The sequence below is a fragment of the Anolis sagrei genome, chromosome 6 (genome assembly GCF_037176765.1).
Source record: "Anolis sagrei isolate rAnoSag1 chromosome 6, rAnoSag1.mat, whole genome shotgun sequence".
Classification (NCBI taxonomy): domain Eukaryota; kingdom Metazoa; phylum Chordata; class Lepidosauria; order Squamata; family Dactyloidae; genus Anolis; species Anolis sagrei.
In genome coordinates, this window is record NC_090026.1 from 89323652 (window position 1) to 89345966 (window position 22315).

Consider the following 22315-nt stretch of genomic DNA (forward strand, 5'->3'; position numbering starts at 1 on the left):
GAGGAGTGATTGTATTACTAATCAGTGTCTTACAAATCTTTTCTAAGTACACAGGCATTATAGTAGTGTATATATAGTGAAGATATTCATGCAGTGCAATTTTTAAAATTCAATTTATCTATATTCAGAGATTCATTGAGGATTCTTTTAAACAGCAATTCTAATTTAGCTCAAGTTAATGGAATATGGTACTTCTGTCTAAAGATGTATAGGATTGTATTGTCAAACTAGATGATGTTATTCAAAAAGAATTCTGCTCATATTGATTTTCTTTTTGAGTAGATGTTTCTGTTTTTCTGGTCTTGATCAGCTCTCAATCACTGGTAGTTGCTGCATTGTTGGCAGAAGTTGATGTTTGTACTTTCTTATAGGTCCCTTTTGGGACATATGGCTGCCGCAATACTCGTCTAGTGATATTATCTTCTTATGTTCATGCTCATGTTTTTACCTTTCCATTTTTTGAAATGAATTCACAGATATTTTCAAATGTATTGTCAGGGGAAAGAAGTAATGTTTAAAAAATGACTGCTTCGTAACAAGGTTAGCTTTCCTGAAAGGATGTACAGCGAACCCTTGATATTTGCTGGAGTTAGAGTCACAGAACCATCAAGAAATTTGGGAAAAACCATAGATTAAAAATGCTGTTTTTTACCTGAGAGAACACCTCTCTAGGCATTGTGGATCCTCCAGTTCAACTCTAATTTCTGACAGACAGAAATTCTGCCAGACATTGACCACAGAATGGAGGATCAGTAAATGACTAGAGAAGTGTTCTGTCTGTGAATTTCTATGTTCTCCAGTGCAACTCTTGGGTCAAGCTGGAGGACACAGAGATTCCTAGATAGAACATATCAATCAAATCCAAAAAAGTAAAACCCAGAAATGTGGAGGGCTGACTATAATAAAGAAGTATTGGTACGCTACTAGTTGGAGAGTGTCTACATTAATTATTGACTATAGAACAGTACTGAGGCATCTGTAACATCTGATCATACAAAAGTAACAAGTAGACTGTAGTAGGATAAGAAGAAATGTGTTTGCCTATTTCATTGTTCTTCAAAAAAGTGTGTGTGTGTATCACCTACACACACATTTTTGAAGAACAATGAAATAGCCACACACACTATGTATCACACACTTTAAATCCTGTTTTGTCTAGGTTAATAATACTTTATGCATTTCTGCAGTCTCAGCTATAGCAGTTTTAGCAGCACTTTTAGTCGTGATAAATATAGCACAAAAGAAGCTAGTTCAACCACAGTTGTACTGGGAGCAAATTGGTCATTACAGAATGTAAGCATTAAGAAATAAGTAGTGAAATAAGAAATAGGTCTGGCACCAAAAGAACGCCAGAAAAGAGGTAACTGCTTTGAAAATTATTTGAGGAATTTTAACAAGAATGGAGCTTCACATGTTTTTATATAGTATCTTATTTATGTGTTTTTTTAACTTCCATTTAAAAAATGCACATGACTACTGAGGCATTTTGTAACCCAATGGGAGTTCTAGCGTATTTTAATAAATTAAAATTTCACAGTAAAAAATTATGACCAACATTTTTGCTGTTACAGTTGAACCTCTGTATCCACTAATTCTGTATCTATGGATTCCAACATCCACAACTTGAAAATATCTCCTATCTCCCAAATTATAAAAAACAAATCTTAATTTTGCCATTTTACTGTGTCATTTTATATAATGGAATTTGAACATCTAGAGATTTTGTTAATTGTTTGTATGTGTGTCCTGAAACCGAATCTCAGTGAATACCAAGGGCCAACTGCACTTGCATGTTTGTCCAAGATAAATATGGTTCATTCATCATTGTTACCACATAGCTGAACACCTTTGCTATATCAGGCTGCCTGCTTGGATATATGTATCTATTCTAGAAGACAAAATGTCTTAAAGTGCAGAACCACCACACTTATGTTTTTGTAGTTTACTCTGAACTCAAAGCAGATTTCATCAGTGGTTAGAGCCATCTCTAAAATGTTTTGCATTCAGACCTGTCCAGCATTGCTCACATGTCCCCAAAAGCAATATAATGGTCTTTCTTCTTTATTATTGAACCTCAAGTGAGTGAACAAATGTTCTTTGTTGCTTTGCAGTGGAAGCAAATGGAGGCTGGATTCTTCTTTTCCTCCATGATGCATCTCCAACAGGAGCAGTAAGCTACCTGTTCAGAGATGTTAAACACATTCTACAGTTAAACTGGATATACGCCATGTCCCTGTTAATTATGGAGTATCTGAGCAAGAATGCTTTCCGTGAGAAGGAGTTGAAAGGCATCTAAAATTATTCCTCTATTTGAACCCTTTTTTGCCCTGATGTTGTTCAGGTGGTGTTGCTGTTGGTCTCATGCTTTCAAGTTATTGCTGAATTATGATAACCCTAAGGCTTTTTATAATGGGATTTTCTTAGCAATATTTATTCAGAAGTGGCTTGCCATTGCCTTCATCTCTGACTGAGAGACTGCTACTTAACACAAGGTTATCCAGTGGGTTTCCATTGCTGACTAAGGATTTGGCTGTACCATGTCTTTCTATCCTTGACTTTCATGCCATTGTTATTGCTGTTATCTGCTGTCAAGTTGTATTCTACCTGTGGTGACCCTATGAATGGGGGACTTCATTGTGACATTAACATCACATGTCTAGTTGCGTCATAGCTGCTCTTCCAAGTCTTAGTCTTTTAAAAAAAATCTTCTCTGAAGTTTCCATTTTGATCAGTGATTGAAACAAGCTGTGGAAAATTTTTGATATATTTCAGTGTCTTCATTATCTGCTTTAAAGTTATGTAAATAATCTATGGAAATTATATTTGTTTTCTCAACTAGAGTGATTCTATCTGTAGCTTGAAGATGCTCTGTTGGTATTCATCTGGAATACTATGTCCGATTCTGGGCACCACAGTTTAAAAGATATTAACAGGCTGCAAGGTGCCCAGAGGAGGGCAACTAAAATGATCAAAGGTCTGCAGACTATGCCCTATGAAGATCTGGATATGTTTATCCTGCAGAAGAGAAGATTGAGAGGAGGCACGATAGCCATGTATAAGGAAGAGGGAGCAAGCTTGTTTTCCACTGCCCTGGAAACTAGGACTCGGAACAATGGTTTCAAATTACAAGAAAGGAGATTCCACCTGAACATTAGGAAGAACTTTAAGAGACTGTAAGAGCTGTTCAGAAGTGGAACTCTCTGCCTCGGAGTGTGGTGGAAGCTCTTTTCTTTGAAGCTTTTAAACAGAGGCTGTATGACTGTCAGGGGTACTTTGATTGTGCTTTTCCTGCATGGCAGGGGGTTGGACTCAATGGCTTATGTAGTCTCTTCCCACTCTATTATTCTATTATTCTACTCCATCTGTTTCTGGTGATTTCTTTCTTTCAAGTGCTTTGAGTGTAACTTCCATTTCACTTTCTAAATTCTTACATTTTCACAAAACACTCAACATGAGACTCTGCATGTCCTATTCCTGCTCACTTCAGCTTATTCACATCAATAATTGTCACATTTTGTGTCCCTATAGCATGTTGTGTAGGTCTGGACTTTCTTTTTCCCTCTGAGCATGTGAACAGCCAGATGTACTTTCAGCTTTAGTCCAATTGTATCATTAGTAACAGTTCTACTGTGAGTGTTATCTGACCTCGGAGTTTAATCATTTTATATTATACCACCATATGATTTTTGTAGTAAAAGACATTCAAAAGGAGGTTCTCTATGCCTCCTTCTACAAAGTACTAACAAGCATGATACAACTTCCATTGTCTCTGAGAGATACTCCACCAGTCTCTCCCCCCCCCCCCCCATACACACTATTTTTGCTATTGCCCATAGATGTTTGCCACATTTAGTCAGTCTCCTCAGAAAAAGCCTGTCTACATGAGAGGCCTTATCAACATCTCTGGATCCAACACAATAGTATCTCTTGCTTAGAAACACACAATCTCACTCCAATGGAAAGGTACTACCATTTGTGGGATGACGTTGTTGTGTGTCTTCAAGCTGTTTCCGAATTATGGCAATACTAAAGGCTTTTTTTCTGGGGCTAAAAGTATGCGATTCATTTAAGGTCACCTAGGGACCTTCCATGGCCAAGCAGGGAATCAAGTTCTAGTCTCCATACCCAAAGTCCATCACTCAAAAACTACACTATACAGGCTCTATATCATAATTCCTTTTGCTTAATCCTTCCAGGGCAGATTCAAATGAGTATGCATTTGGTGCCTTCTCATTCCTGACTTCACGCCTGCACCATGTTTTAACCACAAAATGTCATTTATTTATTTATTTATTTATTTATTTACCTTGCTTATATACCGCTGTTCTCAGCCCGAAGGTGACTCACATTCTATTGTGTGGAACACAAAACAAAATAAGAACCAACAATAAAACTAGCACTATGTAATAAGGTTTTGAGACAATATTTGCATGAGTTGTTTTTGTCTGTTTAAAACATAACAATTGATGGATGGTAGTTGGTCTTCAGAGATGTTTAAATCTCTTCAGGTGACAGTTTGGTAAAATGACTGCATTGTAGATCTAGTGCTTTTTTATTTCCGTTGCAAAATGTGACTCTGGGGTATTAAACATTTCATGTTTCTAATGTGTTAGATACACTGTACTTGTGTTTTCTTCATACTTTCCCATATATTCCAGATCTGTGTGGGAAGAACATTTTGAAATTTTGTTTTTTTAAATCCACACTGTATTTTTATGTAATTGGAAAATTAATCATGTGGATGTATTGTTTTTCTCTCTTTCTCTTTAGATAGTTAGCACCACACAAGTCCGAAACTATGTTGGCATAAACAACTATATATTGGGTTTTAATGACTAAATTGTAAATAGTTGATGACAGATTTGTTGAATATTCAACTTATTGAAGACATGGCAAGCTTTTTATTAGTATTTTAGATTCAACTTTTGATAGTGCTGAATCCTTTTTAGAATCTGGTGAAAGCTGTGGAGTACCAACTTTAAAAAATACACTTAAAAACAGTTTTGAAAAGAATAAGAAGAAAGCTAATTAAAACAAAAGTTATGAGCCTGCTAAATAGAACTCCAAAACCAAAAGTTGCCTTGTAGACCTCAGGTTGAAACTCCCGGTCTAGATTTTAGTAAGAACACTATTTTCAGTGCTATTTATTTTTCTGTTTTGTGACATTTTAACTAGGAAGAATATGAACTTAACATATAATTAGAATGACCAAATGCAAGTATATTAGCAGCTACAAGCAAGTTGAGTGCATATTTGCCAAGTGGAGAACACACATCTTCTGTCTGCTCTGTTACTTTATTATGTCACAAATTTCCTAATTTTTAATGACTTAATTAGACACTGCTCCTGTTATGCATGAAAAGACAGATCTTCTTGTTCTCTGAATTTGTTTTTTCTTTTTTGCTAGTTGTATAACACACTCATTTCTAAACAGTTTCACAAGTCGCTCCTGACACAAAAAAAAAATCAAAACCAAATGTGTCCTAAAATAAAGTAACACTTAGGATGGTATATGTTAAAATATTTAATTTAAAATGTAATGCAAGCACAGAACAGTTTTAATAACTTTGTGCAGAATACTGATGAAAGTCACTTGGCCGTGCAAATGTATAGTCTACAAAATCAGGGTAAACTGATACTCCTTTTCCTTCGACTAGTTGAACTGTTTTGTAAATATTATATAGACCTGCGATTCTCCAACTGTGCTCCTTAGGGCTCCATGAAGCACAGTCAATGTCTCCATCCTGTGCTCCCCCTGCCTAGGAAGCACGAATCCTCCCTTGTGCAGCCAGTAGTGCGGCTTATAAGACCTCCCAGGCTTTGCCAGCGGCATGGCCAACGGAGCTTCCCCACCGCCGCTTTGGGATGTTCCTACAAGGCAGAAGCAAGTTGGACTGGTGGCCCCTCGGTGGCTCCTGTTATTACTATTATTATTCATGAAAAGTCTGGATGGCCATCTGTTGGAGGTGCTTTCACTGTGCTTTTCCTGCATGGCAGAAAGGGGATGTGCTGCATGGCCCCTGAGGTCTTCCAATGAAATACTGTTAAGTTTATGTTAGTTAAAATTGTTCTTCATTTTAAATATTGTCCTCCCTCCCTCCCTCCTTTCTTTTTTGCACAATAAACAAGATATGTGCAGTGTGCATAGGACCTTGTTCATTTTTTTCAATGAGTTCACACAAACATTCTCCATATCATATCTGCCACTGGCCCAGCCCATTTGTTAAAATTTAAAATGCAATACGGCCCCTGTTTCCAAAAGTTTCTTGGGGCTCTATGAGAAACTTTTCCTTCAGAAAGGGCTCCACGGCTTTAAAAGTTTAATAACAGCTTCTTTTTTTTTGTACCCCGCCTCCATCCCAAAGGGACTCGGGGCGCCTTACATGGGGCCAAGCCCAAAATTCAACACGGTTAAAATATAACAAGAAAATCCATAAAAACATTTCGAACAATATAAAACAACCACAGAATACAATATGTAGTAAAGATCTAGCAACCTTCAGTGAATAGAGCACTGAATAGAGCACTGTACTGAGTTCGGGCAGGCAACTGGTGCAAATCACTTGCCAAAGGATAGGATTGATGGATAAAGTGCTAAAGAAAAATGAACCCCTGATATAGAAATGCTCTTTGTTCTAGTTCATATCACATTGAAGTAATTGGGGGTTTTCTTCATCTACTCTGTGAATACACACAAATGAGTCTAAGGTTCCAACTGAAAGCTTTTCCAAGCTCTAACTTCTAAGTTTTGGCTGTAACCCTGCCCTGGCAGGCAGCCTCATGGTTCCTTTTTTTTCTTCCGCTGCAGCTACTTTGGAAGCTTTGCTCTTTGCTGAAGATGTCTATCATGTGCATTGTTGTACATCCAACATAGCACGCTTAGATGATGATATGCTCTGCCTGTACTCCTTGCTCCCTCAGACTATTCCATGTGCACTCTGGTTCCATGCTGTCAAATGTCTTCTTGTAGTTGATAAAAGTGAGGACGAATGGCATCTGGTATTCATGGGTGGCTTCCAGTATTAACAGTCAGGATGTGATCAATGGTGGAGAATGAGCAATGGAATCCAGCTCCTCTTCCAATAATCTCATGATGCGGGCTAGAATACACCTAGTAAAAACTTCGTAGATAATCGGCAGGAGAGTTATCAGGCAGTAGTTCCTCAGATCTGCTTTGTCTCCTTTCTTAAATAAGAGGACCATTTTTTAGGTGTTCCAAGACTTCGGTACGTGGCCATCTGCTAGATAATCAGAGAAGCTGCAGTTGAGTTCTTTATAAAGAGGAGGTCCACATGCTTTTAAAAGTTCTGCGGTGATACCATCTTGGAGCCTTTCCGGCTGGCATGTTTTCGATGGCCGAACAAACTTCAGACAAGAGGAAGGGAAGGGTGGTGTTGGATGGAGAAGGAAGGTGAAGCTGTTTGGTAGAGCACTGTGAAATAGGCCGATGTAAAATAATCACATCTTTTGCTCAATGAGAAATTTGGAAGTGACTCCATTTTTTTCCTATTAGAAATGAAGGAATGTGGGGTACTCAGGAAGAGATTATTGTTGTGTGGAGCCAGGAAAAAATAAGAAAAAAGAAAGAAAAAAAAAGCTGGAAATGTGGACAAAGATTTTCAGGCTAGAACAATAGGCAGATGCTTGATACTTCTACTTCCCAGGAATATTACTGTTTTGTAAAAGAAAAAAAGAGGGGGGAGTATTTCAGAAAAGTGTTAAACGATTACCTTCCATTGTTCTACCTAATAGAACGATAAAGAATGTTGTGTAGTAAGACAAAATCAATGGTGTCTTAATCTGCAATAACACACGCCTGTTCTGGAAATAGCTGTATGGAAAATAATTTTGGAATACCTGTCTCATAAAAGGTTTACTTTTCTGCAACTTTTTATTCAAAACACTTTGAAACAGTTTGGAAAAAAAATACTTTCAGCATTTGGGAGTAACAAGAATCTTCTCTCTTTTCGAGGAAACAGGAAATTATGGTGTTGATTTTATCGCTGAGACATGAGCTATCTTCTCCATTCTCCACTTGTTTGTTTGTTTTTGTATTGTTAAACTGCCTGACTTTCTCTGGGCACTAATGTGTAAAAATTAAAATATTAAAGTACAATGTAACCTAAAATGTGGCTTAACAATAAATTAATGACAGTGAACAATCTTTAGTTTGAGATATGCGTTGTATTGTGCATTTGTTTATAATATATGCAAATGTTAATCTACATCTGCATTTACACATATGTGCATGGTACTAAAATGAATCCTAGAGGTGAGCAGGAGATCAATCAAAGTTGGTTGACATCACTGTAATTTCAGCATTCCAGTAGCAAAATACTTCATTACTTCAATTTTGCTTCTAATGTTGAAATTAAAACAGTTTGGGTTGATGGGGATCTGGGTTTTGTATAACAAGGATTATGAATTCATTCCTTTCTGATAATCAAACTCCTGGTTTCAGAATTATTTTCCTTCAAATATAATTTTTATACTAAGTTCCAACCTTGTGGATCTTGGGATTCTAATAAAAATACCACAGATACTGCACGCCTGAATAAACAAACATATATATTTTAAAAAATGAACTGGCAAATGACTTTGCCTTTAATGAGGTATGAACATGATCTTATTCGTGTTCTAGCATACTGTAATTTTGCAGGGAAAGTAGTTCAATTTAGTTAATGAAATATGACTCAAAAGTCACTGTGTATTCCCGTCCCATTTAAACAGCATGATAGGAAAAGGAAGTTCATATTAAATACTATATTTTAAAACATGGGGATAGAAATTTGAATGCGAGGAAAAGATGCTGGGAGGTGTGTGTGAGATGTGTGTGTGTATGTGCACTGGTACATTTCTTCCTTAACTAATAGAAACCTGCATTATAATTCTTGGTTTCTCTGCATGGTCTCTGTGCCTCACACAAGTGGAATTTGCTCCTGTGCTACAAGAATGTTCAGAATGTTCCAGAGTAGGCAGCAATGTTATTAAGGGTATTATTACTCCCTCTAGAATTGTGTGAGCTGATATTATGGTGAGCTGAGAGGGGTGGGGAGAATTGGCCAAAATTGAAACTCTACTTCTTCCCTTCCTCCAACTGTGGTAGTCTCTGCAGAACCCCGTTCACATCTGAGCAAGCGGAGGGGCAAATCCCCAACATTTTTTCAAAAACTACATAGCAGTCTACTAAAACATAAACAAAAATGTTCAATTCTCTCTTTATTTCTCCTCCCATTTTTCTCATGAGCAAAAAACACATGGTTGCAAGCAGGCCTGTAGCGAGGGGGTGGTTTTAGGGGTTCAACCCCCCCCCCCCGAAATGTTTCAGATTTTTTTTAAAAAACTGGTTTACTCATGAATTTTAACTGATTAACCAAATCCCTATGCTAAGTCTATGAGATGCAAAAAATTAAGAGTCCCTCCAGAGCTGTAAGCACTATCTCAAGCAAATATTGACAATTTATTCACACTGTCATTACTTGCAGCAATAGCGATGTAGTGAAGCAACCAAGTGGTATGTGTGTGTGTTGAATGCTCTCATTAAGGAGGCCAGACTTGGTGGAGGTGGTTGACAGGGGTGGAGCTGCAGGCTATTGAAGGTTGCTCTGCCCCCTGCTGTGCGCTTTGCTTCAGCGTGAGCTAGGAGGCAGGTTTCAACCCCCCCCCCAAATTTTCAACCCTCCCCGAAACCCCCCCCCCTGAAATTTTTAACCCCCCCCCCCGAAATTGTCAACCCTCCCCGAAATTTTTTTCTGGCTACGGCCCTGGTTGCAAGTTCTGTATCTTGTCGTAGGTCTATTTGTGAGAACAGGGAGTCTCCAAGTTACAAACATCTGATGGGATGAGACAACAGGAAGTGAGAGAAATCTACCCCTCAAAAGGGAAACTCACTCCTGAAAGAGTTACCGTGGGGAAAAAGTGTCTCCACTGAAGCTTTATCCCCAATCCATGTTTCCACACCAAGACAATTTTTTCAAAATCTAATTATCACAGGGACAGACAGTGAGATGAATATTCTGAACAGGGACACTGACAGCAAAACAAACAGCACTGCTAACCCTTCCCATGGCAATCCAAAGCATAGAGAGAGGGGGAGGGAAGGAGGCTGGTGCTACACTTTAAAATGTACCTGTTCCAAATTACAAACAATTTCAACTTAAGAACAAACCTACAGTGTCTATCTTGTTCATAAGTTGGGGGCTGTCTGTATCATTAAGCTGATATATTTGAGGGGGTGCGTCTAAACCTTGCACTTCAAGAACTATATTTGCACTTTAAGAACTAGCTCACTGGAGCAACCGGAACATCATCTACCACCTGCGCCGCTACTACCCATGTGGTCCCTCGCCCCTCTCTTTGTTCTGTCTCTATTGCTGTTGTGTAGCGGAAGGGGCAGAGGAGAAGGTGGATTGGGACCTGTAAATAGATGGGTGGTGGGGAGGGGGGAGGAGGGAGAGAGGGGATGCTGGCAAGAATCAATAAATTTAACACCAAACACAGGAGAAAGCTCTCCTATGGCTCAGAACTGCGGCATGGAGGGGGGGAGGTGTTCCATGAGCCGGGGAGCCCCCATAGAGGTCGTGGTGGGAAGGAGGAGATGCGGGAGAAGGAGACCACGAATTCGGCCTGATTCGGACCGCTTTTCTAAATTAATTACTCCCAATGGGTCTCCTAAGGTAAATTGGTGTAACCAGGTGAGCGGGCCCTCTGGCTTGAAGGTGGTGTTGTTGAACGCCAGGTCTGTCAACGGGAAAACATCTTGGATCCAGGACTTAATCCTGGAGGAGCGGGCGGACCTGGCGTGCATCACGGAGACCTGGCTGGATGAAGCGGGGGGCGTAAATCTCTCCCAGCTTTGTCCTCCAGGCTTCTCCGTGCAACACCAACCAAGAGCCGGAGGACGGGGAGGCGGGGTCGCAGTGGTCTATAGAGATACCATCCATCTAACCAGGAGCCCCATCCCGCAGACCACAAATTTTGAATGCGTCCACCTGAGGGTGGGTGACCGGGACAGAATAGGGATTCTGTTAGTGTACCGTCCACCTCGCTGCACTACAGTCTCCCTACCTGAGCTAGCGGGGGTGGTCTCGAGCCTGGCGGTGGAGTCCCAACGGCTTCTTGTGCTGGGGGACTTCAACATCCACGCCGAGGCAACCCTCACAGGTGCGGCTCAGGACTTCATGTCCGCCATGGCAACCATGGGGCTGTCCCAACAAATAACTGGCCCCACCCACTGTGCTGGACACACATTGGACTTGGTTTTCTGCCAGGGATGGGAGCAGGGTGGCGGTGTGGAGGAGTTGTCCATCTCTCCGTTGCCGTGGACCGACCACTTCCTGATTAGATTTAGGCTCACTGCGCCCCCTAACCTCCGCAAGGGTGGAGGACCCATTAAGATGGTCCGCCCCAGGAGGCTAATGGATCCGAACGGATTCCTGACGGCTCTTGGGGAGTTTCCCGCCACCGCGGTAGGCGACAATGTCGAGGCCTTGGTCGCTCTCTGGAATGGGGAGATGACCAGGGCTATTGACATGATCGCTCCGGAACGTCCCCTCTCGAGTAACCGAGCTAAACCAGCCCCTTGGTTCACCGAGGAGCTGGCAGCGATGAAGCGAAAGAAGAGGGTTCTAGAGAGCGTGTGGCGATCGGACCCAAGCGAGTCAAACCGAGCACGGTTTGTGTCCTTTCTGAGGGCATATGCCGTGGCAATAAAAGCCGCTAAGAAAACTTTCTTTGCGGCCACTATTGCGTCCGCAAAGAACCGTCCGGCGGAGTTGTTCCGGGTTGTCAGAGGTCTTTTAACTCCCCCCTCCGGTGGGAGCCCTGACAACTCGGCAACGCGCTGTGAAGCATTTGCTCGGTTCTTTGCAGACAAAGTCGCTTTGATCCGTTCTGGGCTGGACGCCACATTAGATGCAGTCTCCGTGGATGTGACAGAAGCACCTGCTTGTCAGATGTTATTGGATTCCTTTCAGTTTGTGAAACCCGAGGATGTGGACAAGGTACTTGGAGGAATGAGACCCACCACGTCCATCCTAGACCCCTGCCCATCCTGGCTTCTTAAGGAGGCCAGAGGGGGATTGGCCGAGTGGGTAACGGTGGTGGTTAACGCCTCCCTTCGGGAAGGCAAAATTCCAGCGAGCCTAAAACAGGCTGTGATAAAGCCGCTGTTGAAGAAACCATCACTTGACCCCACTAAATTGGACAACTTTCGGCCTGTTTCCAATCTTCCCTTCTTGGGCAAAGTCATGGAAAGCGTGGTGGCCTCACAACTCCAGGTATTCTTGAGAGACACGGATTATCTAGATCCGGCACAGTCTGGTTTCAGACCGGGACATGGTACCGAGACGGTCTTGGTCGCCTTAGTGGATGATCTGCGCCGGGAGCTAGACAGGGGGAGTGTGTCCCTGTTGGTGCTCCTGGACCTCTCAGCGGCCTTCGATACCGTCGACCACGGTATTCTTCTGAGGCGCCTTGCAGAGATGGGCCTCGGGGGCACTGCCCTGCAGTGGCTCCGGTCATTTCTGGAGGGCCGTACTCAGAAGGTGTTACTGGGGGACTCCTGTTCAGCGCCACAGCCGTTGACCTGTGGCGTTCCTCAGGGTTCCATCTTGTCCCCCTTGTTGTTCAACATCTACATGAAGCCGCTGGGTGAGATCATCCGGAGTTTCGGGGTGCGGTGTCACCTGTACGCAGATGACGTCCAACTCTGTCACTCCTTCCCACCTGCTACTAAGGAGGCCGTCGAAGTCCTGAACCGGTGCCTGGCCGCTGTAATGGTCTGGATGAGGGCGAACAAACTGAAATTAAATCCAGACAAGACAGAGGTACTCCTGGTCAGTCGCAAGGCCGAACAGGGTATAGGGTTACAGCCTGTGCTGGACGGGGTCGCACTCCCCTTGAAGGCGCAGGTTCGCAGCTTGGGTGTGACCCTGGATTCATCGCTGAGCCTGGAGCCCCAGGTTTCGGCGGTGACCAGGGGAGCATTTGCACAGCTTCGGCTCGTGCGCCAGCTGCGCCCGTATCTTGGGAAGTCTGACTTGGCCACGGTGGTACATGCTTTGGTCACATCCCGCCTCGACTACTGCAACGCTCTCTACGTGGGGCTGCCCTTGAAGACGGTCCGGAAGCTCCAGCTAGTCCAGCGCGCGGCAGCCATGTTGTTAACGGGAGCTGGACGCAGAGAGCATACAACGCCCCTGCTGTCCCAGCTCCACTGGCTGCCGATCTGCTACCGGGCCCAATTCAAGGTGCTGGTGCTCTCCTACAAAGCCCTAAACGGTTCCGGCCCAAAATACCTTGCAGACCGCATCTCGGCCTATGAGCCCACGAGGGCCTTGAGATCATCCGGGGAGGCCCTTCTCTCGGTCCCGCCTGCCTCACAGGCACGTCTGGCGGGAACGAGAGAGCGGGCCTTCTCGGTGGTGGCCCCTCGGCTATGGAACGCCCTCCCTGCTGAAGTTAGACAGGCGCCCTCCTTGATGGCCTTTCGTAGGGGCCTGAAAACATGGCTCTTCGAGCAGGCCTTCAGTGGAGTGTAGTGAATGAATATGGAACGAACCAGGACTACGATTTTGCTTACGACCCCAGGACCTGACGAAGCGGATTTTTAGTTTAGATGTGTGTTAGGTTGTATTTGTCTGATTAGTATTGTCTCGGTTCATTGTATATTGTCTTCTTTGTTGTTGTTCACCGCCCCGAGTCGCCTTCGGGCTGAGAGGGGCGGTCAATAAATGCAAAAAATAAATAAATAATAAATAATAATATTTTGCTTCCACATTTCTTTGAAAAGTGGACTAATTAAATCACAGTATATTATATACATTTCAAGAATAAGCAAGGTACAAATTTTAGTTTGTCTCAGAACATTTCTTCTTTCAGGTTATGAAACAGACCACTATTTTTATATAATATAATTTAAAAATATATATATCACCTATAGTATCTTGGATAACTATGTTGTGGTAACTATTAACTTCATTCAATGCTTTTAATGGTTAAGAATTGCTGTTCCGTAATAACCATAAACAGGAAGTAAATAAAATAAAATAAAACTGACCCTGCTTCATTTTTGAGCCATTGCACTACATTATAAAGAGGAAGATGAGAAACTTTATATCAGTACTACTCAAAATGGGGTCTCGGGAAGGTTTACAGGAAAGAAAAATGGTTGTATCCAATGGACACAAATGTGTTCCCTATTATTTTTAGGTACGGAGGAATTGTGGTCTCCTACATCAGTTTACAAAAAGCTATTTTATATGACAAATGTGTTGTGATATGAGCTCTATAGTATATAATTGTTCAACTGCTAAAATGGTTTTAAATATGTTTCAAAACCTATAAAATGTCAAAGTCCTACCTAATTTTATTTGTAGAAAATTATATATCAGCACTGTCCTATTAATAACAGTTTTTCATGTTTGGTACAGGATAATGAAAAGCGGACACCTTTACATGCTGCTGCCTATCTGGGAGATGCAGAAATTATCGAGCTGCTTATTTTATCGGGTATGTTTTTTCTTAATTAGGGACTGGTTCTGTATGTAGAAAACAGCACTTAGTGGATTTTGGACATACTAATAAACTGATGAAAATATTAAATGTTTATTCTATATGTAAAATTAATTTTCTTGTCATTAGGTTTTGTTTGGGTTGTAAATACAAATTGCGGTATTGAAGCTGTTGACTTATTGTCTAACTGTTTAAAAATGGTTTCTGTGAGGAAATAACGTACTTACCAGGTGTTTAATTTTTTAAGAAAACAATATTTGTAACGGGGCAGAAAAATTGTATTCAGAAAAAGAAGAAATGTGTATTTCTTGTGTTTAATTACATCAAGATTAGATTAGTGGGATTCACTATACATGGGACTGCTTGAAAAGGTGCCAGGAAGCTGCATATTATGCAGAATGCCATATCCAGGTGTATTCTAATGAGCTCTCTAACAGACCTGACATTTCCATCTTTTACTTTAAGATAAATGGCATCTTAACAGTACCATAATACATGCATTGGTTTTATTTTAATGCATGTGATGTGGCACCTTAACATATTTCATTGCTTTTTCTGAGAGTAACCTTGGTTAGGGTAGAATCAAAGAATTAAAGAGTTTGAAAGGACCTCAATACTCATGTTCTCCCAACTCTTGTCAGTGTAGATAAACCATAGCTAAAACTTCCCTGATAGATGGCCACCTGGCCTCTGCTTCAAAACCTCCAATGGAAAGGCCACAATTTTTTAAGGCAGCGTGTTTCCTGTTTATGAGCTAATTAACTTTGGGAAATACATCCTGATGTTTAGTTTAACTTTCCATTCTCATATTTTGAATCCATCTCTGGAGCAGCATAACTTTAAAGATAGTTTGCTCTTTCTTTTGTATACACACAGATCTTTAGATCATTGAAAATAATGATTGGATCACCTTGGGCATCTCTCCTCCAGTATGACTTAGTACTCAATCTGTCAAGATAATTGCGAAAACAGAATTCGGCAAGCCTGGTTAGAGCCAGTCAACCATAGCTGAGCCAATCACAGCCTAGGGGAGAAAGGATACAAGCTACAGTCTTGTCTGTAAAAAGAGTCAGATAGAGAAAGGATGAAAATTAGTTAGAGCAGTCAGAGGCAGAATGAAGATTTAAATTGGAATTTGGGAGCTGTGAATAAGTTAAAGAAAAGGTTCAGAAATTCCTTGATTTTTTTAAAGTAAGATTTTATTTTATTTGTTGGTTCTTTCTTATATGACATATGATTGCCATGCTCATTTGCAGATTTAATTAGCATCGCTTCTCTTATAACATTTTCTTGCTGCAGTTTTCATTATCACTTCCCTCAAGGATGACAAAAAAACAAAACAAAAACATTTGTCACTTTTTTGGGGTACAATCTGTCAACTAGTTATATATCCACCTAACAGTAACATTGCCAATAGCCTGTCTGCAGGTGTATTGTGGGAGTTGTTCTAAAAATCCTTGCTAAAATCATCATCCATTACATCTACAACACCACCACCACCCCCAGATCTATGAAGCTTATCATTCTAACAACAACATAAGACGGAAAAAACTTGACTTTTAGTAATCACAACATACTTTTTTTTTTTAGTATTTCCAGGCTAATACAAACGGTTTAAGGCTAGAACCTGTCCTGATGTTAATGTCAAACTGACTCAGCAGTAGCTTCCAAATCCTTTTTGTTCCCATTTTTCAAGTGGGGGACAATATTTTCATCAACCTTGTATCCCTTACTTGTTCTCAAAGATTATTCTCACACACTGCAAATTGAGCTTACATCTGTATAATAAATACACCTGAGTGCAGTTTGTTTGACCTTGGATTTGAATTGATGGTCGTGATGCAGTTCAGGAAGAAAGTACTTAACTACTTCCCCATCTTAACCAGAGTGAAACCGACATCTGGCTCAGTCTGTTCCAATAGGTTAAAACCTCAATTTTAACGTGTTAGCTGGTGATTCCTACTTCCCCCAGGACCCGCCAAACCTCCCAGGCCCTTGTAAGAAGAAGGCAACGTTCTGCCATAACAGGACTGCCACAGCTCCTCTGACTACTCTGCATACTTGGCAGTACACATCTCTCTTTCTGTGACCCATTAGCAATTTATCATCTTCTTGCAGTGGCCCTGCTTCTTCTTTTGCTTGCCATAGCAGAAAATACCTGTTTTATTTTTTGCAGTAAGCTTTAGTTCATTCTGAGCTTTAGCATCCTGGTGTTTTTCCTTTAATGTTGACGATTAATTTGTAAGACAAATATTTTCTGTATCATACACATATTTTTACCTGCTTATCTAAACCTGTATACAAAACCTTTCAATTACTATTATCCTATTATGTAATGTTTATAATAACCATTAAGGAATGTTGTCCTGGGACCAAAACCCAGAGGATATTGAGGCCCCAATGTAGTTATTCTCTGAAGGGTTGCAAGACTCCTTTTACTTTTGAGAAACTCCCACCCATCATGGAACTTCCTACTCTCTTTGTGTCCACGAGGCAGTAATTCTTTAGCTTTATTGCAGGGTACATCTGATTACAGACATTTTTCCCATTCTTCAGTATCTTGGATCTCAAGAGGACAAGTTTTCTTTCACCCAAAGTTTCCCTTACTCCACCTTATCAATCTGTTTTTTTTTCTTCCTGCTGATGAAGATGAAATCTAGGATGGTAGTAATGAATGCCTTTATACAGCTTAATCCCGGGAGCTTTTAAATAGTTATAATGCATGTTTCTATTAAACAGAGGAATAACCTGTTAAGTTGAAGAAAATCTGTATCACTGTTGGTTCTGTTTTCTCTTTCATTATTAACATATAACGTGTTTAAAACAAATATTTTAAACATCACTTTGTTTGGACTATAGTTCCTAGAATTTCCCCAGCCATCATGGCCACTGGCAATACTGGTTTGGGGATTGTAGTCTATCTACGTGTGTTTTAAGTTTGGCAGAGGTTAGGTTGGACATTTTTATCCCTCTAATTACAGCTTTTAGATTTCTTGTAGTGTAATCCTGTATATATTTACATGGAAGTATACCCAGCTGTATTCTTTGGGACATTTCCAGTTAAGTATACATAGCATGACAGAGTAATCTTTCAACAGTAATATTCTGACTTAAAATACTTAGTGAAAAGATATGCAGTACTGTAATTTAACTGGCTGCAGAGAAACTGATTTTTAAAATGCATGGTTAACTTAGTTTTGTTAATAAATCTACTTGGTTAAAATGAAAAAAAATCACTTCGATTGGGAGAATACTGAGTTAACATATATTGGGTTGTTAAATGGGTTTTACTATTCCTTGCACTATGGAAATACTAGACAGAATCTGATTGATGACCAATTAGATAACTAGAGGAAAAAGATTAATACTGCAATTTGCTGAGAAATATAATATACACTGCTATTAATCTGTTATTATTCTACAGCAATAGTTTATTAAGCAATAGTTCTCAATTACGTGCATGCTCTCAAAATCAAATTAGTGTCAAGTTATATTGGAGGGTATTTTTGCAATTTTTGTTTTTATCTACAGGAGCTAGAGTTAATGCCAAAGACAGCAAATGGTTGACTCCTTTACACAGAGCTGTTGCATCATGTAGTGAGGTATGGATTTTTTTTTTTACTCTTTCAATAGAGTTTATTTAATCTTGGAAGTATAATCCTATTCTGGTTATATTGCATTAGTGTCACTTTACTTAGACAAGAACAGGTTTGCAACTCCATCCTTTATATTGACACAATTATGTTGTCATTGTGACCTTTTGACATTGGTGGGGTCTGTAGTTAGTTTATTAAGTTGTATGCTATCACAATAACAACAGCACCAGGTGAAAAGTGGTTGGAGTGGGAAGACCTGATAGTGTCAGGTTGTCGAGCCGAGCTCTTTTTTCCCTTGCCTAAGTAAAACTACAAGAGCAAAATACTGCTGTAAATAAGTACCTGTTCAAGTTGAATGTGACAGCAACAACATTTATTTATAATAAAAAATTTCCCCAAACTTCGAACATACACAATCACAGACAAGCATAATAAAACATAACACAACTATACACAAAAGCCCCAACATCCCATCAACCACTATATCCATCTCAATAACCTCAGGCAGAACTGAGCAGTTTGATCCAGCAAATCAAAAAGAGAAAAGTATTCAACCATTATGGAAACAGATGAAGTCCTCCAGTAGAGCCAGGTCTTGAAAGTCTCACAACCTTGGCAGAGTGTGCACCTCAATATAATAATCCTTTGCTAGTAGATCTTCAGTTCTTAGATGGTGCACATTCCATGCCAGCTGGGCAGAATAGATTACAGAGCCTAAAATGCAAGAACCAGCAATTGAAACAGACTCTATCCCAAATTGGTAGTCAGCGAAGGGATCTACAGAGAGAAGAAACATGTGGATATTTAGGAAGATTTTAAACAACTCAGATGATGTGGTTCTGAATTAAAGCCAGAAAAAGAGAACAATAATGCAAAACCACCTGGAGAGTATTACAAATATCCAAGCATGACATAATCAAAGCCTGGGCAAGCAAACAGGCAATCTCAGCGGTCAAGAACTTACAGACACTACGGATGTTCAAGAGATTGCTATTACATGCCTTTGCTGTCACTGTGATAAATGGGTCCAGGGACAAATGGTCATGCAGCAGGACTCTCAAGATTTCTGGCAGTCAAAAGAGTAATCAGTCTAAGGAAAGGCTTTTTGACATAGAATGGAGCAGAGGAAAAACAAACAAGATTTAAACCATAGCAAAGCTTTCCCCATTATTTCCAATGGTGTCAACTGTAGTAGTCAGATCTGATGATGCAGACAGATGCAACATGATCAGCACAGATGTTTACTGTTGAGGCTTAACAATTAGAATATCATTTGTGACATGAGTCTAGGATGTTTCAGTGGAGTGACCTATATGAAATAATTTTCTTTTTTGGATCTGCCTTCTCAAAACTTAGAAGCACCTCAGATTGTACTGCCACCTTCTCCCATAAGGACATGTGCCATTACCTCCCTGTGTGTACTCAGTGATATGTTTTAATTAGGGTACCTAACAGAAGGAAGCACTTCACTGAAACAACCAATTTCCAGTGGTTAGAGATGACAATGCAAAATAAAGTGAAGAAGGATGATGCATCTCTTTTCAGAAGCAATATAGTTATTCTGCTCAAGATCTGCCAAGATAAATATCCACTAGGACTCTGAACTCTAGTTCTGCAAGTGAGCTTTCAAGGTCACAGTGCGTGGTTGGTTTGGCTCAGTTGGTGGAACCTGGAAAAAAGATTTTAACAGAAAGAGAATGTAGCAAAATTGGGAGGTTACTTTACTGATATTTTTATATATTGAAATTATGTGTTTTTTTTAAAGGATGCTGTACAGGTGTTGTTGAAGCATTCAGCAGATGTCAATGCCCGTGACAAAAATTGGCAAACACCCCTACACATAGCAGCTGCAAATAAAGCAGTCAAGTGTGCAGAAGCCTTGGTGCCACTTCTTAGCAATGTAAATGTGTCTGACCGTGCTGGTAGAACAGCATTACATCACGCAGCCTTCAGTGGACATGTTGAGGTACAAAAGGTTTATTTTCAATTCTCTAAACCAGCTGTCCTATCACAAACAGGTGTTTGTTCAATTGCTCCTTGAAAACAAAATAGCAACTTACATTATTTACCTTAATTTGGATTATGATTTAATATTTTGATCATACAGTTGTTAATCAATAAAATTAATCTTCTTTGTTATAGATGGTCAGTTTATTGTTGTCTAGAGGTGCCAATATTAATGCCTTTGACAAGAAAGACAGAAGGGCTATTCATTGGGCAGCATATATGGGTATGTAAATGAATTTCATTTTCCTTTACAGTAATCTTTCTCTTAAGGTCTTGGTAGTCCATACATTCACGTATCGGCTCTTAATGCATGCTCCTGTAAACTGTTTCTTTCTTGGATCAGATATTATATGGGTGCCCCTGCACACCTGGAGCCAAAAATATATTGAAATGCTCACCTAGTGTGAGACTGTACATCCCTGACCACCTCATTAAGCCACCTAGGCAATCCCTTGTTTTACATCGGTTTTGCAAAAGAGATTTAGTTAATTAACCAGTTTGTCTCCTAACCAACTGGGATTATGTAATTATTCTGTTTTTAAAGGGACCTCTTTTGTAGAGTCTCCGTAAATTATGTCTGGTTCCTACATTTCTGAATTCCGGCTTCTCAGACTTTTTAATAAGTTGGAGCTTCCCCTAAAGACACCAGACCCTGTCTGACTTTGGAAGCTAAGCAGGATCAGCTTTGGATATTAATGGATGAGAGACTGTTAGTGAATGTGCTGTAGACGGTATATCAGCTGAAGAACCTGCAAACCATTCACTTACAAAAAAAGAAAAAAACTTGTATGTCCTTTTTAAATTTTCTATTATGAGAATCTTTTGGGGGGGGGTTAAAATAGTTTTTATTGAGAATTTCCAAATACAGTGTTTAATAAGGGAACAATTAGGAAGTGACGGGTATAGGAAAAGGGGAATCAAAAGGTGATTACCACGGCCCGGAGAAGGAAAAGGGAAGGGAAAAAAGAGGAAAGAAGAAGAGAAAGAAAAAAAAGAGGGGAGGAAAAAAGAAAAAAATTACAAACTCGACAACTGAATGACATAACAACAAACACACACACAATTGGACTATTATGACAGTCTTATCAGCAACATTATAACCTATCTTTTAAAATAGTGCAATGTTAACAGTGCAATTAAAAGAATTTTGATCAATCTCAGTTACATTTTACAGTACATTGAGTAATGTAATTCTTTGTTTGTCCAGGTCATATTGAAGTAGTGAAGCTGCTTATAGCCCATGGAGCAGAAGTGACCTGTAAAGACAAGAAATCATATACGCCGCTACATGCTGCAGCTTCTAGTGGAATGATCAGTGTAGTCAAATACCTTCTAGATCTTGGAGTTGATGTGAGTAAAAGATAATTTTAAATACTGATTTTACTTCTGTTACTAATATTGTTCTCATATTGATATGACACCAAGACACAAATATAATTGAGAGGGTCAGATGTTAGCTGAAATAATATAAAACAGGAAAATCATGAAAAAGAAGAAACTGCAAACCATAGAAATGACTCCCGATTGAGCTTTTGCTTCTTTATATGAGTTTCTATTCACTGGCAGTTTAAAAGCTTGCATGGTTCTTGAAAATTCTTGTCTTACTGAAGAAATCCTATAACCACAGCAGCATTTCTCCAAGCTTAACACTTTAAAAATAGTTGAACAGCCAGAATTGCATTGTACTGAATTGTACCACCAATCCATTTAGTCTTCTATGACCAGTTCTGATATATAAGATTCTTTTCACTGGAATTTAAAAAAGTAACTTTTTCTGTGCAAATGCATATGGCCCATCCCTTAGGCGGTTTAACCCAACTACTTGCATTCAGTTCGTTTATTTAAATGGTCATTTTGTTAAGCAAATGTTAAGGCTGAAAAGATTTTAAATAAACATTTTGATGGTCATAGACCAACATCAGTATAAAATTTCTATGACAATTCATTATATTTTCCCCAACAGATGAATGAACCAAATGCATATGGGAACACACCTCTTCATGTTGCTTGTTTCAATGGACAAGATGTTGTAGTAAATGAACTGATAGACTGTGGTGCTAATGTAAATCAAATGAATGAGAAGGGATTTACACCTTTACACTTTGCTGCTGCTTCAACTCATGGCGCACTATGTTTAGAACTCCTGGTTTGTAATGGCGCTGATGTGAATATGAAGGTAAAATGAAATGAAAGGTGAA

The 22315-nt window shown here is 39.9% G+C and overlaps 1 protein-coding gene across 2 annotated transcripts in view; it reads left to right on the top strand.

Moving 5' to 3' along the window:
- The window catches only part of ANKRD28 (ankyrin repeat domain 28), a 102704-nt gene that overhangs the window by 52080 nt on the left and 28309 nt on the right, over positions 1–22315 (top strand). For both annotated transcript variants that reach the window (XM_060781990.2, XM_060781991.2), the window contains exons 3-8: positions 14433–14511; positions 18046–18116; positions 19876–20076; positions 20253–20340; positions 21325–21467; positions 22081–22293. In XM_060781990.2, the coding sequence (XP_060637973.1) occupies positions 14433–14511; positions 18046–18116; positions 19876–20076; positions 20253–20340; positions 21325–21467; positions 22081–22293 (795 nt within the window). The remainder of the gene's footprint in view (positions 1–14432; positions 14512–18045; positions 18117–19875; positions 20077–20252; positions 20341–21324; positions 21468–22080; positions 22294–22315) is intronic.